Genomic DNA, 18,570 nt, shown 5'->3' with positions numbered 1-18,570 from the left:
TTCACTACCTCCCAATTATAATTCTTTTAATATAAAGAAAGAGGGAGGGGGGGGGGGGGGCAAGGGGCATTAACATTGCTGCACACACTCTATATTCATTACCTTCAGCGATTTCAAATCCCATTTTCTCTAATTGAGCAGGTTCGAAAGAGTTTCCTTTGTTCAATAATACTAACCAAGTGTCATTTCTCACTGATCTATTGCCATCTTCCAGCTTAACACCCAACAAAAAACAATTTTTTATCTATTATCTTCCTTGTGTTTTTTTTTTCCTCTTGTATATCACTAACATGTTATGGAACAAGGATCCCCTTATAGCCACTACTAATCGCATTTATTTTTGTAAGCTTTTTGGGCTTTATAGGCTTGACCTCTTGCACATGCTTTGCAATTGTTTTAGAAAAGAGAGAAAGATGATTGTGTGCGATTAAGATAATTTACACTCACTTTCTATTTCAGGCTTTTCATTTATTACTAGATGTCTTTGTCTGATCCAGTTAAATTCATGTATTGGCCGGCTTGGATTTACTGTTGAATATACTTATTTAGAAATTAACAAACATTTATTTATTCTCATTAAATATGTTTGTTTGGTCTTGCTAACAGTAGCCTAACATATCTGTTTACCTCTATTTTTTTCTCATTATTTTTCTATTTCCCTCACTTGATTATTTTATTCTAGAATGAAAAACACAATGATAGTGACCAACGGAAGACACGTTGGCGAGGGTGTCGAACTCGACTGTCCCAAAAAACTTTAATATAAAAAGAATGCAAAAACAGGCCTAGTCATTGCAAACTATTTTCCAAAATGTTAGTCTTTTTGTTGTGAAGTTAGCTAATATGCCAAGCCATCAAAGAAATTCTTAACTTGTCTACTATAATGTCTCCATTCTCGCGTCCCTCCCGAACTGATTTTTTAAAGGGGAAAATAGAAGAAGAAGCTAGGGGTACTGGCACCTTTTCCATGGTTATGCGTAGGTTTGGCAACTAGTCTCACTAGTATGCCCTACTTCAGGTGATATGCTTGTGGCGGCTTCACATCATATGATTCATATCTAGAAGCGATCCACTAAATAAGATATTGCACCATCGATACTCTACCACCATATATATGCATGTTATGTGTAGGAATTAAGAATCCTGATATGCCTCTCTCAAATGGATTGGAATCAAGTATTATTTTTTATCTTCTCTTTTTCTAGGAAAGGAATTTAAGCCAAACAAATCCACTTAACAATGAGGATTTCCCATGAGAGGATAAGAAAGAGCTCATATTTTAATCTATCCTTCTATTTAAACTTTTGTGAATGGTTTGGTGAGAATATATTCAACATTTCGTACCTAACTCGTAATATGCTCCAAGTATATATATGCAATCATTTTGAGCACAAAGTTATCATTTATGACGTCCCATATTCTCATTTCTTACCATGGCTGGTAATACGTCACTAAATTCTTATGCCTTAAAAGATAAGTAATTGAATTTTTTCTTTTTTTCTTTTTTCACTCAATCATACTTGAACTATTAGGAGATGATGAATTTGATTATTTAACCAACATAATTCTAGTAACATAATTCTAATATTCTTCCTCATGTGTGAGCTCAAACTCTTTTTTAATAGGTGAGACTCTTCTAAAAGTTTAAGCTACTAAAAGAGATGGTAGATTTAATCATTTGATCACATGATTCTAACACTCCTTTTACTTATAATTTCAAACTCTTTTTTAATAGGTAAAGCCCAACACGTGAGATTTTAAATAAGATGTAGAATGGAAGAGAGACATAGATCAAACTCAAACCTCCTGCTTTATTATTATATTAAATTACCGATTCTTCCAAATATTTCAGTTATTAGTTGATTGTATATTTAATAATTTAACCACATAATTCTAATACAATTATCACATACCTTTCTTAACCATGGTCTATAAGCAAAGCATTGAAGAAGAAGAAGAAGAAGAAGAAGAAGAAAAAAGGAAAGTGGCTATAAAACATGTTTAAAGAGCTTTTAATCTAGACATTCTAAATCTTTATGAAAAGATATATGTCGTGACTTCATACATTTTAGAACTAGTTCAAAAGGGAAACGATAAAATTAATATACATGATAATACTAAGGATAAAAGATACATAAAGTGGTCCAACAAAAAAAAGGACACGTTAAGATTTGCTAAGCATTTTTCTCAAAAAAAGAAGAAGATTTGCTTAGCATAATATAAATTATTACCATGTCTCTGCTTCAGGTTTCTTTTCTCCTTCTTTATTTTCTATTTTTTCGGAAAATTTGTTTAGATGATCTGTAGAGCATTCCTGCTACATCCTGTGATCCAAATCAACCTTTTCATGTTTGAAACGCTCTCGAACGTATGATATGTAGCTGGCAGCTTTCATGTCCACGTTTTCGTCACCGCCGTAATCACTAGGGCCATGAAAATCTCCATTGTAGCCACGCAAACCGGTTGGTTTTGCTGAGAATAATGCCTTTGGCATCGATGAAGAAGGGGTAGCCAAATACTGCTCTGTGTGGAAACTGGTGCCCTTACTACTGCCATAGTGGCTAGGTTGTGGGCTTGGCTTGACCTTGCTGCTGCCACGGTGTAAGGGCACTAATGGCCTGACTGCTTGATATATGCCTTTGATGAAGCTTCTACGATTGTGGTCTTTCTCCATTTTGGATATTGAAACTGAAGAAGATGTTGAGCTATGTCAATTGAAAGAGGTGTGCCTGCTATTTATAGAGATTGATACCAAATCCAGTCGTTGATAAGACTAGTTTAATCTAAGGTTCTTTCCAAAAGATATTGTAATTAATTGCACTTAGTGATGCGGTGCCCTATATGTGGAAAGAGTTATTCTAATGCCATAATATATCACTATTTATCTAAAGAAATAAAAATAAAATAAATTAAAAACTTTTATCATTAATTGATTGTGAGTAATGAATCACCTGTCAAATTTGTGACACAAGGATTGTGTCCCTAAACTTTGTCACGTGCGAATTGCATCCACTAAAGAATCAAGTTAAAATAGTTTTAGACATTCATAAAATCTTGGATGGCCCACTTAGATTAGACAAAAATTAATATAAACACAATCGGATTTAGTACTAGACTCAGTATGTGGGAGGAATATATTCCCTTAATCCCATATACGTGTTTAGAGCTTTGAACTGTGCTCTAAGATATGGATTACAAAGAACTTGGAGAGGATGCATATTTTCACAGCCAGCCAGAAAGATATGGGCAGTTATTCTCTTCTTTATCAATGATTCAATATCGTCCAATTAATTAGCCAAAAGAATTAAACTTTTCTTGGTATAGTTGAGGCACCGTCAAGTGAAACAAAGTGATTTATATGGCCCCCCCTTTAAGCTTTTGACTCCTTTTAACTTTTGATTTGAATTATTATTTCCGACCAAAAAATGCAGCTTCCCACATACTTTCATAGTCCTTAATAAACAGTATAACTTAACTATAGCTTAAAGTGTTTGGAAACCATGTAATGCAACACGGTAAAGAATGTGCGATCATTTTTAGAAACTTTCACCGATTAAGGATCGATGATACGGTATGTCGAGCAAAACACAAGTCTTGGATTCAGACTGATAATAACAAATTAAAGAGTAAGAATCAATAAACACCTCCCAACCGAAAGAGAACATCTTTTCTTTTCCTTTTTTGCTTTATTCCTCGCGTTTCACGACAGAATATACGAGTTTTTTCACAACCTTCTAACGCCATGATGTACGGTAGAATGAGATCAGACTTTCACCCTATGCTTCACATGGTTGAGAGAGATTAGGGTGGTAAATGAACTAAGCCAATCATGAACAACACAAAACTCAAGCTCAGCTCGATAAAAAGTTTGCTCATGTTTGTTTGTTTATAAATATGTCAAGCTTGAGCTTTAGTTTTAGACTCATATAATAAACAAACCGAGCCCAAGCAAAAAAATTTGTTCATGAACAAGCTTGTAAGCTATTAGGCTTGATACACAATAATTCAAGCATAGACTCATTTATAAATTTATATGTGTTAGCTAAATATACTCATTACATATATCTTAATAATGACATGACCGATGTTAAAAAAATAATAATAAGAATGGCATGGTCAACATGAGACCACTACCTATATTACCTTAATTTTTTCCTTCCCTTTAAACTAATTAAGAACCACTTTAGACTATAGTTACATTTTAAAAATAATAATAATTAAGTAGGCCACATATGATCCTTCCCTATCAATCATTTAAAGTAAAGTTATGAAACATGTTAGTATTTTCTCATTCATAATAATTACAAACAAGTATTTTTCTAGTCCTTCATCATCTAGCATTACAAAAAATGAGAGTTATAGCCGCGTTTTTTTAGCCACGTTTACAAAAATGCGGCTATAGACTTAACCTATAGATAAAGAATGATGAATGAATGAATTTAATTATGTAAATTATTAATTTGAATAATAGCTAATTATAAGTAAGACTAGATGCATGATAAAATGAGTATATATACTATTTTCTTTTTCTTTTTTCATAATGTTAGAGATTTAAGCATTTAATAATATAATTTTTTAGATCTCAAGCTCAAAAACTTAACTTAAACTCGAGTTTGAGCTTGATATTAAGCTTGAGTTTGGCTTGAGCTTTTGATTTTTCCTGATGAGCCAAGCTTGGACATGTATTACTCGACAAAGCTCGGCTCGTTTACCGCCCTAGTTGAGAGTTTTCAAAATTACTTTTATAAAAACATTAAAGAATTTTTAAGCTTTTAAATTTGAATGAAATAAAGGATCAGGAGAATAATGCACTAAAACACAGATCACTAACTTTTTAGTATGGAACGAGTGTTTTAGAATATAGTAAAGAAATGATATACTAATGTCTAAAACACAAAATAGAACCAAAGGATTAACTATATATATATATACTTAATTCCTTCACAGACCCACTCCCCCATAAAAAATGTTGCAGCAATATTCTTGATTGAATTTTTTAAATCTTGATCACAAGAGAAGTTTCTAATATTTTTTGGTTGGTAGCGCTTAGTATGTATTTAGATACCGCTTATTTTGTTAAAAACTGAAAACTTATTGTTGAAAACAATAAATAAAAAAAATCATTTCTGGATTATTATTCACTGCTAAAAACACTATAGCTTTACTTTAATGCACTGTTCATGTTCCATGAATAGTGCAAGAGGTGCTAGTCAAAAAAAAAAAAAAGGTAAAAACATAGAACGTGGATGCTGGACATGGGATCCAAATGGGTAATTAATTATTTTCCATACGACAACCTTTACAAGAGATATCCAACTTTCTTTATAATAATAATTATTATAATGTCCTCTTCTATATGCTTAACCCTTGCTCCTAAAATGTTGATATGGAAATATACTTGTGGCATGGTAAAATTGATGTCTTATGGACCTGGTAAAAAGGGTTCAAATCATGCATACTGTTTGACAATAAAAAATGAATGAAAATGATTCCTAATAAGAAAAGAAAAGGTTGTGTTCTAGAAGTTTTAAGATAATATATGCTATCTAATTGAAAATTAAGAATATATGCATAAGTTGAAAATTATAATCAATCCATGGTTATTTGAAGAAAGTTAAAAAAAAAATAGTTTTATCTTTTGGAAATATTAAACCTCATACTTTTAAATAAAACATTTTAAACAACAATCTTTCATAAATGCACCCCCAAAAATAAACCTATGCGTTGTTGCGTTTGTCTCTCTAATCCAATATGCTATTAGGGGATGGGGTTTTGTTTTTTTGGTTCCACCGTTGAGATAACTAACAGTGTCTAGGTGCCTTAGGCCTATTTTTTTCATTGTTTGGGCTTAGGCCCATCCTTCTTATGTCTAGGGCTGCAATATGCCAATTTAGTTCTCCACCTAGGCCTTAGGCCCATCCTTGTTTCATTGAGGCTTTGAGTCTACTTTTTTTATTCCCCTAGGCCTTAGGCTCATTTACATGTTATTTAAAGGTTTTAACATTTCTTGATTTTTGTACTGTTTGGACAGTGAACAGTAATATTTAGTGAACAGTAAACTGATATGACTCCTTTTTCTTTTTCTTTTTTCTTTTTTTTTGTCACTAATGCTCTTTAGAAATAAAATTTAAAAAAAAAAAAAGACAGGAAATTTAACGAAAAAAGAATTGAGACAAATTATTGTTTGCTTAAAATTATGGTTGTAGATTAACTAAGTTGTTCTCAAACAGTTCAAAATTTGGCCTAGGAAGAAAAACTTGTTAAGGATTAACTTTTAAATCAAACCAAACTCAAATATAATAATATGTTCATGAACAAGCTCATAAATATCAAGCTCAATTTAATTACATATAATTTTGTGTATATGTACACATGTATATATACTTATATAGACTCTAGATTGGAGTGTGTATGTTTGTAAATAGATTCATAAAGATATCAGTTAGTAGTTATAAATTATTGAAAATAAAAATAGTACATTTTATAGTAAAAATTATATATATTTTTATTAATTTTCAAAAAAAAAAAAGTTGATAAATCTTTTTTTTTTTAAGTTTATAAAAAATTCTCTTTATCTAATTAACTCAAATAATATAATTTCATTGATAATTTAATTATTAATTATTAGCATTGATTTTTTTTACTATATTCAAGAGAAAAATAAGTTAATTAAGTAGCCCGTAAACAAGTTCAAACTTGTTTGAACAATGAAAAAACTAATCTTTAACAAATAGTATAGTTGATGATGAGCTCAAACTCAACTAATATTCAAAATAAAATTAAAGAAACAATTCTAAAGTTTAACACTCGAGTTGAGTTATGTTTGGGGAAGTTGTTATCTCTATGATATGTGCATTTTGTACATTTTATTTTGGTAAGATAAAAACAATCTAAATTTGACTAAGGATGTGTTTGTTTTGCCATAAAATATTTAAAAAAAACATTTTAAATGTTTTCAAGTGTTTCACATAGCATAAAATCCTAATCAAATTGAAAATGTTTTTTTGATAACCAAGGAAATATAGTTATATAAAATATTTTATGCCTTTTGCCTTCAGTCCCCTTCATAATATCTACACCAAAAAACTCTCAAATTATTAGAATATTCATGAAACCTCTAAAAATTGCCAAAAGGCTAATATACTGCTAAAATGACCAAAATACCACTTAGAAACTCCAAATGACTAAAACACCCTAGAACCTCTAATTTACCAAAATACCCTTGAAATCCCCAAAATGAATAAAATACCTTAAGAAACTCCAAGATGACCAAATACTTTTAAAACCTCTAAAATTGCCAAAATACTCATGGAATCCCTAAAATAATAAAAATACCCACCAAAATTTTCAAAAGGATTAAAATACCCTTAAAATGATTAAAGGCCCATTTAGTAACGTTATTCTAATAACGTTGTTTAAGTGTTATTAAAATACATGTAGATGAAAAAGTGTTGTGGAAATACGTGTTGTATTTTTTAAACAACGAAAATTGTTGTTCAAACAACGTTACCAAACATGCTTGAAATCTAACCAAATACCACTAGAAACTATAAAATTATCAAAATACCCCCTAAAACTTCCAATATTGCCAAAATACTCCTGAAACATTTGTGTTGATAAAAAAAAAACCCTCAAAACCTTCAAAATGACCGCCAAAATACCCTTGAGATGCTCAAATGTATCAACCCACCCCTTAAATAAAAGGAAAAAACCAAAACACAACTAGAAACTCCAACATGGTTGAATTACTACTTGGAACATCTAAATGATAAAAATATCCACACACCTTCAAAATATACAAAATATTTAGATCACCAAAATGACCAAAATATCATTAAACCATCAAATGGCCAGAATAGATTGATTGTATTTTAGTCATTTTGGAAGTTCTTGGGATATTTAGGTCATTTAATTTTTCATAGAAAAAGATGAAAATTTTCATTTTGCATTGGTTCAAATAATTGATAATATTTTTTGGAAACATTTTTTTAAAAAAATGCAACCAAACACTGAAAAGTATAGTGTTTTCCACTGAAAATATTTTCTACCGAAAAACAATTAACATGAAACAAACATACTGTAAGAAAAGGTTTTACTTTAAAAGGTTATATCTAAGAAAATAAATTGACTTGAGAGAGAGAGAGAGAGAGAGATACTGCAGGCAGCTATATATACTTTGCAGTGAGAGAATTGTTGCATTATAGCATTATAGAACCTTTTTAGCGAATCAACTCTTCAAAGATCAGAGTAGTTTAAATTCAGTAACATTTTTTTTATTTGTAAAGGCCCGCTTGAAGATGACAATTCACAAAAGGGAGCTAGCTAGAATTGGCACTAACTACTCCCACAAGAAGGAAAGTGTTTGGTTAGGCCCGGTTGCAGATGACCCATCACTATCATGAGGCCCAATTGAAAACATTCCCTGGCAATGGATGTTGGTATTGCTGCTACCCAAAGCAGAAGAATTTTTAACCTCCATTCCAAACCCATTGTAGTGCAGGCTTGGGACTAAGGACTGACCCGTGTGGATGGGATTGGACTGCACCATGTGGCTCAAACCTACCTGCCTAGTCTCAGTTGGTGTTGATGACAGAAGAGAGAGAGCACAGTCAGAATCTATGACTTGGTTTAACCCATTAGAGAACACTTTCTGACTGCGGCTATCATTGCTGGATGCAAAATTAGCATCCAGAAGCGGTTGGCTAATAGTAGCTCCAAGGAGGGATGAACTAGAGCCTTGTGAAAATGGGAACTGCTTTCCTCCTTTGTAATTGTCGCATAAAGATCCTGGATTAATGGAGTTTTTTCTGTCACAATAGTTCAACTGTGAATAGCTGTTGTAGAGCACAGGAGCATCAGACTCAGCTTTGACAGCCCCAGTCCAAGGAGAGCTCACTACAGCACCTTGTGGAAATATTTGTGGACTAGTGAATGATAAGATTCTGGTGCCTGGAATGACGAAATTTATAGCAATAAAGTGTCTGCATGAATCTTTTAACTCAGCCTATAAACAGAAAAATAAGAATCTGCAACTGAAAGCAATGGAAGAAAATTGAACTAAACGAAGAATTTAAACCTTGGTAGCTGGAATGAAACCTTCCTGAATTTAAGGACAGAGAATCTGGTTGAGGCTTCCTACGGCGTCGGTTGTGTCCATCAAGACGTTTCCTGCAGCTACGCTTTCCCTCATCAAACTCCCCCAGGGAATGGAACCTAAATAATGCGTTGAGGAGATGGTAATAAGCCAAGAATACATAGAAAGGACAGAGCTACCAAAGAGCCAATCGGAACAAAAATATCTATCACACAGTGCAAATTATAATGAGAATCCATAACATAAAAATCTTCATAAGATTGAAACCTGCTGATGGCCACTACAAAGACTTTTTAAGCATAAATGGTGTTATGAGATTCCTCTTAATAGAGAGATTCAGATGCTACATATATGCCTAATTTAACCTTATGGAAACTTTGAATGTGTTGGTCCACTCCATCTAAATTGAGCATTATCCTAACCAGACATGTCCAGTTAATTGATTGCACTGTATTTATTGCTACAGTTTCCATCAGCTCACAAGCTAAAATGTCTTTCCTCCTCTGTTTTTATTTCCCCCTCTTTCAAAAACTATTTTGGCTCTTTGTCTTGACCTAATTGTTCAAACATACAGACACATGAAAGAACATCAGTAAGAAGAATAAAGAAAATGGGAGATACTCCAGGAAAATAGTTTCTTACTCTTGCACCTTCTGAAATTCTTTGGGCGAAGCAGGAAGTGCATGTATACATGTAGAAATCATTTTTGAACATGTCAAAGCAAATAGCCTAGCAACAGATAATAATAATTATAATGGGCTTGGAACAATGGTTCCTTCATTTTTTTTTTCTTGGTTACATTAAGTAGAGGGACATAGCCCCCAGAAAGCAAACCTGAGCCCTCCCCTATGTAGAGCAATAAGCTGCAAAGGTCTTGGCGCTTCATTAATTTAATCTAAATTTACCAATTGATGCAGCTAAACGCTGAACAGCCAAATTGGACTTTCCATCAAAACTAGAGTTAAACTCTTTAACCACAAGTGAGGTATGTAAAGTCTCAATCAAATCTCTTGTACATTTCAATGCTTTAATCTAGTAACATGACATCCTCCACTACTTCTTTAGAAAAATATAATTTAATCTTAGAAATTTTAATTTGACTCGAGCCAAGGGGCCAAAAAACAAAAGGCCTATAAGAGGTGACTCTATATGCTACTTCCAAAAATCATGTAATGGAGAAAAGGTGACTGAAATAACATACCATGAATAAGTTAAATTCTACTAATAGAAAAACTGTAATCAAAGCATAAAGAAAGATGTATATAAATTAGTCTACACAGTTAAAAGGCAAACAGACTAGATAAATTTTGTTGCACTAATTATATTTCTATAGGCATTCTAATTTAGACCTGCTGCACTGCTGGCAGAACCGTTGTTCCTGACCCCTAATTGTAACCTTTGGGGTCTTAGAGTGGAGTTCGCATACTTTATGTCGACGGTGATAATCCCTGCATTTACTTAGGTCCGAATTACACCCATCAACCAAGCACAAAGGGACTTGGGTTCCATTAACAGGTGCTCGAGCCCTCTTTGTTGATCCTGATGACGATGATGACTCCATATCACAAAGCCCAGGTTCCTTCAACTTTCTGTGTTATTATGTATGTAAAAAAATAATAATAAAAAAAAACAGAGTTATTGTGGGAAGTAGTTTATTTCAAGAAGTAAATTGAGAGAAGCTGCAATAGAAAGGATCTTATTTTGCTGTCACTAGTAATAGACTAATAGTTATTCATTTTTCATGTTAAAGTGAAACTAAGACTATCTATGCTTGTTCAAATGTTTGAAAACTGTCACATCATGGTTCTCAACAATCTCATCACAACCACATGCAACCGAATAATTCTTTTTTATTTATTTAATTTTTTGTACTTTCCCAATTTCCATCATAAACAACTCCATCTTCAAGGTTCAGGCTGCTCAAACAAGCTTATCTTTACCATCTAGATGAAAGTTTTTCTTTTCCAATTTTTTAATAGTAAGAAATAGAAAACCACATACCACATGGATCACTAACAATTATCATCGTTAAAAGCCACTTTCCTAGACTGTCTTTTTTCCCTGAAATGATTTTCATTGCAACATACCTCCAAAAGAACCCAAAATTATACACCCATTTCACACACACAAAAAAAAAAAAAAAAATTTGTACTCGTAGTAATGAGCTTAACAAATATTATAAATAACTCTTACCTCCCAAATAAATAAATAAAAAGAAAGAAGGAAATTAGATTCATTGCAACATACAGAGTAAATACCCAATAGTTCATAAAATCTGTACTATTACCCCCTGCTAAAAAAAAGAGAAAAAAGAAAGAAGGGTGTAAAAAAAGCACATGTTAAATAGCGGTTACCTTAGAGAAACCCAGAAAACAAACACTGAAGAGGCAAAAAAAACTTGTCTTTGGCAACTTCCAAGCTGACCAATTGCAGATAACCTTTCAGAAGAGGCGGGAAAAAATTGCTAGTTGAAATTATATGCAAGAAAGAAAAAAAAATTGGTAAAAACTAAAGGACAGTGGTGTGGAAATAGAGACAGACACTGTGTGAAAAGATAAAACAGAAAATGCCTGGTTGGGACTTCCCACTCTCAGCCATTAAACTCTCTGAGACACAATTCAACTAAAATTTAAGAGATAATAAGAGAGAATGAGCCTTCTTTGTTTGTGTGTGTACCTAGCTAGCAGGTACAGAACAGAAGTGACAGAGCAAAGCAAGAGAGGCTGAGAAAGAGATTGAGCTGTTTATGTAAAAGATTAAAAAGAGAGGAAAGAAAATGAAAGATAGTGTATTCAACTGAGAGTGAAAGAGAGAGAGCAACCTTGCTGTGAAGATTAAAGAGTAGAAATTGTTCTTTCCAAGAATCCAACAAGTCTCCCTCCTTCCTTTTTAGGCTTGCAGCTTTGTGGCAAGAGAAAAAAAATGTGTAAAATAATAATAAAGAATATGATAAAAAAACAAAAGAAGGAAAAACGAGTGGTAAGGAAAGGGACAGGGTGTAGTTGGCTTTCAACTTTTGGAAGTGAGAAAAAGAACAAGTACAAAAGGAGTGGAAAGGAAAGGGGAGGTATGAGTTTCTTGTGTTTCACATTCCATGATGTTCCTTCACTACTTACCGAAAAAGATGTTCCTTCACTTCCTCGTTTGGTTTTCTCTTCTCCATTATTGTGGGGGCCTACCACCAATCCCATACATACACTACGTTCTTATCCCCTTAGATTTTGACTGTATACAGTTCAAAGGGATCTCAAGTCAACCAATATCAATCAAGCTGCAAATTCTACATACAATTACAGTAGCAAGTCTTGGATATATAAATTCAAATTACATCTCTATAGATTTAGGTAAATTATTATTTTCGTTCTTGTTGTTATTTTATTTTTTATTTTCATCTCTAAAGTTCATTTTAATTGCCAGGTCCATTCTTCCAAGGTTTTAAAAAGCGAATCCATTAAAGAACAAAAAGAGAAAATAGTTTTAGATTTTTTAGCCTAAGAGGTATTTAATCAATGTTTGAACCAATCTAATTATTAATAATTTAATTAATATTTATATGTTTTTCTCTTATATTTTGGGGTGTCCCAAAATATTCTTAACATATACTTCTACTAGATAACTATATTAAATTCACGATTCTCTAAATACACAAACGATGGTGTAGGGATGCGACACATGTCAAGTGATATGGCTAGAAATACAATTTAAACGTGTTAACAGGTGGGATAATAATATTAGAGAATTTCAATTAATACTTGAAATCAAAGAGAACTGTCATTGAAATGCATAGAAAAGATGCCATGTGGAGAAAGAAAATCTTCGATAAATACAAAGTGACAGCCGATAATATAACTTGGTCAAAAAGCATATACTTTTGAACATGAAGTCAAAAAACAAAACTAAGAGCTTAAACAAGTTTGTCCATACATTGGCAATAACATTGATACACCTGGAAGTATAGAAAATTTCATCTCAAATAAATTGGCGGTCACAATAGTGGGCTGTAAATGCATCAAGCTATTTATAAATAGCTAGAGTTCAGCTGGAGAAAAAAGTTCTTTTTGTTTTTTTTTTTAGAAAACAAGTCAAGCTCAAACTTTAAGTTTATGTTCGATTATTAAACAAGTCAAGTTCAAACAAAATAATGTATTCGTAAACAAGCTTCTGAACACAATAAATTGATTTAACTATATATAATATTATATTTTTATATTTATACTTGACTAAAAATATATTTATGTAGAGTTAAAATTAAATTGTATAAGTTTGTCAATAGGTTCATAAGATATTAAATTATTATTTGTAACTTATTAATGATATAAACATTATATTCATAGTTAAAATTCATAAAATTTTAAGGAGGTAAAATATTTTAGTCATAGTTTCACATAATATAGGAAAATAATAAGTTAATCAAGTAGTTTATAAACAAGATCGAGCTTGCTCGACAAGAAAATGAGTCAAGCTTGAACATAAAATCTTGTTTAATAATAAGCTCAAGCTCGACTCGTGTTCGAAAAAAAAAATTAAATTAACATACTTTAACATTTAATACTCGACTCGGCTCGGTTCATTTACGCCCTACACTATGGGAGATAAATCAATTAGAAGTTTTAGTGCAAACCAATGCAACTTTGGGAACCTTGACCAGTGCATTAGAATAAGGATTCTAGACATGCTAGAAAGAAAAATGGTAGATAAAATGACTACAAGCTAAAAACATACATCATAGTAGTGCCTCATTTTACCTTCATCACATATAACGGAGAAAATGGCCAAAGCTTTGGTGGTTATTGATTTAATTTGCCTTTCACACATGGGACAAGAGGTCAGTAATCAGTAGGATACTATGAGATCTCTTGAAATGAGGCAAGTAAGAAACTCCAAGGAATGAGACTGATCGTAATGAGGTTCCCTATAGCTATAGGGACCACACATGCAACATCAAATAGTTCCCAATGGAGACCAAGGAAATGACCACAATAACATAAGGATCAACGATGAAAATATGTGAAATGGCCATGAATATGGAAGATATAGTCATAAAAATGCAAAGGATAGACCATGAACCTTAAGGAGGGGAAAGACCTAGGGGTTACAAAGTTCCATATTTCCATACATTTTTTGGCGATGATGAAAAAGAATGCTATTTAACACATTTCCTGGTTTACAATTCAACGCAGGGAATTGCAGAATAAATTATTTTCGTAAAATAAGAATGTTTCCAACTTTTCCATTGGATTTCTCTTCAGGGGTAGACCCATCAAGTCAATTCCAGACATTGTGTCTTGGGATGGAAAACAAATTCGTAACAAGCTCTGAAAGTCAATAGGAAGACCAAGTTGGATCTTCAAATGAGATATGGATGCTTCCTTGTTTTTCATCAATCGACACTCTAAAAAGTTCTTATATATATGGAGAATGTACTAGAGCAATAGATAAGTTGACATTGGTTTACTCACTTGATGGTACAAAGATCACCTCTCAAGCTACCCTTAGGTCCTAAATATCAATTAGGCTGAAAAATCGATTGTTGACTCGTGGTAGTTGTCTACACGAAGAATTAAAAGGGTTAAAACTATCCAAACGAGAAAAAGAAAAAACAATGGAAATTAAGCCGTCAAACCTAGGATCACTCCTCCTCTTGGGTAAACGATAAGTAAGTCGTCATCCATTCCTATATTTGAGTCTTTGAGGCCGTTGATGGAAGTATAATTGGGATCCCTCGGTTTGAGGGAGTAACTATTGTGTTTGGTTTTGAACACTAAGTATGTGTTGACAATGTCATATATATATATATACGTGGTCATATTCAAGCCTAAATGACAGTTAATCCCCTCCATGCCCATTACTATCCTAAACACATTGGGAGTGATTTGGCACCATCAAAGGTAAAAAGCAAGTCCCTAGGGGTAGGTCAGCAAGGCATCCTCCTTCCTCCTTGTGCGAGTACCTGAGGTGTACGCCATCAAGAAGAACATTGTAGGCATAACGAAAAACAGGCGTGACCTCAGCTAAACTCACGTATTTAGCCGACCTACCCATTGCCTAGTCTCTGCTAGGGACGATAAGGAAATAAGAGGGAAGAAGGCTCACAGGTGGAACGAACAGAGTCACTTTGGATACATGAAAGGCACAAGAGCAGGGAATAATAAGGAGGGGAGCAAAACTAAAAATTCCGTTTAGTTGGAGGAGTGAAAAAGTGAGAAGATAGAAAATTAGTGGGATGATGGAAAAGATTCGGTTTTTCCTCGTGTGCGTTTGGTTGGAGGGTGGAAAACTTTTTTGTTTGGTTGGAGAGAAAAAGCAGAGAATAAAAAATGTAGTTTATATAAATTGACTATTATGTCCTTGTGTAATAAAGTGGAAAAGTGAAAGGGATAGGTGAGTACAATAAAGTAAAGGTATTTGTGTAAATTACATCATTCAGCATTTTTTCCTCCCAAATCGGAAGGATAAAAAAAAAGTGGGCCCGAATGAATTATTTTCCTCTCCATTTTCTATTTCTCTTGTTTTCTCTCTTGAACCAAACGGTGAAAAATGTTATTTTCCATCCTATTTTCTTTTTTTTATTTTCCATTTCCAACCAAACATACCCTAAGGGAGGAAAATTCAAAAAAAAAAAAAAAAAGGGGGAGGGAGGGGGGGGGTGGGGGAAAAAAAAGAATGATAAGCCGCGTGAATTAGGAAGGGTCAAATATGCTCTTAATATTCATTACTTTGGAAGGTTATGGAACAAACTAACCACCACTGAGGCCAACAAGGCAAGTTCAAACCCTATAAAATATCCACATGTATCATCTAAATAATCAATTATGGAGTTGAACTAAAGCCACCATCTCAAAAGAGGTGTTGCTAGGTAACAAGCCACTCACTTATGCCTCGACAACCTCACATCGCATTTAATGAGATGCAATCATGGACGGTACAAGACGTATTTCAGAAGGTTCAAATAAATCCTTACTTTTTATTAAACAAATATTATATAATATTTTTCTTACCTGTTTAATCTATCATTAAAAATATTTTTGCACACCGTGGCTTAAATTTTGAACTCCCTAATCACATATTAACTTTACTATTTTTTTACTCAAATTACTAACTTTATAACAAAAAATTATTATAACATGATAACAATATACATACACCTATTAAACCCTCTGTATTTCTTGATTATTAAATTATATTAAGTTATATTATATTTACACTATACATGCACATATTCACACACATCACAATTCACACAAATTACTTTATAATAATAATAATAATAATAATAATAATGCACATATCATACACACACACACAACTAACAAACACTCATTCTTTACTCTTAGAATCAAAGATATCGAGATAGTCAAATAGAGAAGAGAGATGAGATTCATGAGAGAGATTCAAGTATTTGATTAGTTAAGTAGACACTTAGTGCATTATTAATGTATGTATGTGTGTGTGCAGTTGTTTGAGTCAATAAAAACAATGAGTTTTGGCATTTAGTTTAAAATTTTTTTATAAAAACAATGAGTTTTGGCATTTAGTTTAAAATATTTTTATAAAAACAATGACAAAAACATAGTGACAATTGCATAAAAATAAAAATGTTATACAAACTTGATAAAATAAAATGTTCATATTTACCCATATTGATAATAGATAATAACAATTAATAATGAATTATTATGTAATAATTTCAAAATATAAAAACTAATAGAAGGATATTGTAACATTTTATGTATTTGCGACTGTTTTTTTTTTTTTTTTTTTGGTCGATAACTAAATATATTTAAATTTTCCTTTTATTAAATTTTGTTTAATTTAACTTTCTAAATGCACCCACTAAACAAAATTTCTAGAGTCACCGATGCAATCTATCCTCTTTTAATTGGTGGCCCGAGGCAAGCTGCCAAGTAGAGTCCCCAGCCATTTGATCAAAGTGACATGCATCATACACTTTGAAAAGCCTGGATCCATGAGGCAGTTTTAGGCGAGAAAAAGGTACGGTCCGTAGCTATAGAAATGGATCACAGACCCTGAAAAATGTATGAGAAAGTTTCTAAATAATTTACTACTGAATCTTCCTAATCTAAATCATATCTAACTTAACCAACTCGGCCAACTCATTCCCAAGAAGCACATCTCATGAAGTAAGTTTACTTTGTCTTATAGAAACACTAAAATCAAACAATGTCCATCTCATGAAGTAGGTTTACTTTATTTTATAGAAACACCAAAATCAAATCATTTGAGCTATTCTTCAACGATCCCCTGCCATGATGTTTTGTCATGTATAGGTTTACTTTGTTTTATAGAAACACCAAAATCAAATAATTTGAGCTATTCTTCATCCCCTGTCATGATGTTTTGTCTTGTATAAGAATTTCCCTCTCACAAGGAGAGAGAGTTTAAGATGATAAAGTGTTCTCATTACCAAAAAAAAAAATTTGATGAGGTGTTTTTTTTTGGGCTTGAAAGATGATAAAAGTGTAATTGACATAAAAAATAATGCCCGGGAAATACGCCAGCCATGTAGTCACACCTTACAAGCTTATTACATCTAGGAACCATGTTATGCTGATGGGGGTGGGCTCTTTTACGTTGTATTCGTCACCTCATCATTAATGATGATACAATAAGCTAGATTAGTAAATAAAGCAGTCATAAGGCCTTCTTTTCTTCGATAATCCAATCATAAGGCCTTCTTTTACGTTGTATTTGGCTCTCTCTCTCTCTCTCTCTCTCTCTCTCTCTCTCTCTCTGTGTGTAGTCTGTAGGGTCAGGCACTTTCCTCATATCCACTCTGGATCTAGTAACTGTGGTCCTGCAATTAGAAAGCCAATTAATGTCCTAGTCCCACTCTTCCATTTAGAAGTTTGCATGGGAGCATAGTTGACTCTTAAGGGGCAAGGACTCGGGAATATTTGTTAGCCAAAGTGACGGAGAGTTCATGATCAATCAAAGTGCACTCTTTCACAAAGTAAATCAATGCACAGATTTCAGTTTCAACATGCCAAAATTAAATAAGAGTTTCAACGATATCTAAAGCTACAAAAAGCGCCAGCACTCCCTAAACTGTGGTGTAGGGTTGTCAAATGTGATTGATTACTCATACTTAATTTGACCATGTTTAAACACGTTAACATGACATGATTTGTTATAATTAGAATAACATATGGATCCACTATTGATCTTATTTTTATTATGTATTGATTATAATATGTCATGTTAACAATTCCGAATTTTTATTTTATTTTAATCCTAGACTTATTGATGATATGATAATTGCTTCTGTTAATGCAGCACAAATTGCAGTAGATGTCCATGGCAATTGGCAAAAGCGTGAGTACGGCTTTCTGATGTGCATTATTACAGCAACTTCATAACCGACCAAAAACAAATGACATTTTGAAAGCACTGCTATATATTTTGATTTTTGAACATAGTACTCTTCGAAAGCTCTTTAGTTTTGGTTAGTAGTATAT

The 18,570-nt window shown here is 32.7% G+C and overlaps 1 protein-coding gene across 4 annotated transcripts; it reads right to left on the bottom strand.

The window, feature by feature from the left end:
* Nucleotides 1–8,178: 8,178 nt before the first annotated feature.
* LOC142630035 (squamosa promoter-binding-like protein 13A) lies at nt 8,179–12,125 on the bottom strand. Of its 4 annotated transcripts, none has more exons than XM_075804096.1 (5): nt 11,916–12,125; nt 11,449–11,532; nt 10,444–10,683; nt 9,077–9,213; nt 8,179–8,949 (listed from the first exon to the last, which is right to left on the bottom strand). In XM_075804096.1, exons 3-5 carry the CDS (start codon nt 10,653–10,655, stop codon nt 8,339–8,341), a joined length of 960 nt encoding a protein of 319 aa, XP_075660211.1. In that variant the 5' UTR covers nt 10,656–10,683; nt 11,449–11,532; nt 11,916–12,125; the 3' UTR covers nt 8,179–8,338. The 4 variants fall into 4 exon arrangements, with proteins under 4 accessions (XP_075660211.1, XP_075660212.1, XP_075660210.1 ...); XM_075804097.1 differs by having other exon boundaries at nt 11,449–11,513; nt 11,916–11,988; XM_075804095.1 differs by lacking the exon at nt 11,916–12,125 and adding an exon at nt 11,771–11,892.
* Nucleotides 12,126–18,570: the final 6,445 nt, after the last annotated feature.

Source organism: Castanea sativa, chromosome 3, assembly GCF_040712315.1.
Source record: "Castanea sativa cultivar Marrone di Chiusa Pesio chromosome 3, ASM4071231v1".
Classification (NCBI taxonomy): Eukaryota; Viridiplantae; Streptophyta; class Magnoliopsida; order Fagales; family Fagaceae; genus Castanea; species Castanea sativa.
Note: the sequence above shows the minus strand (reverse complement) of the source record. Positions and strands in the feature narration are given on the sequence as shown.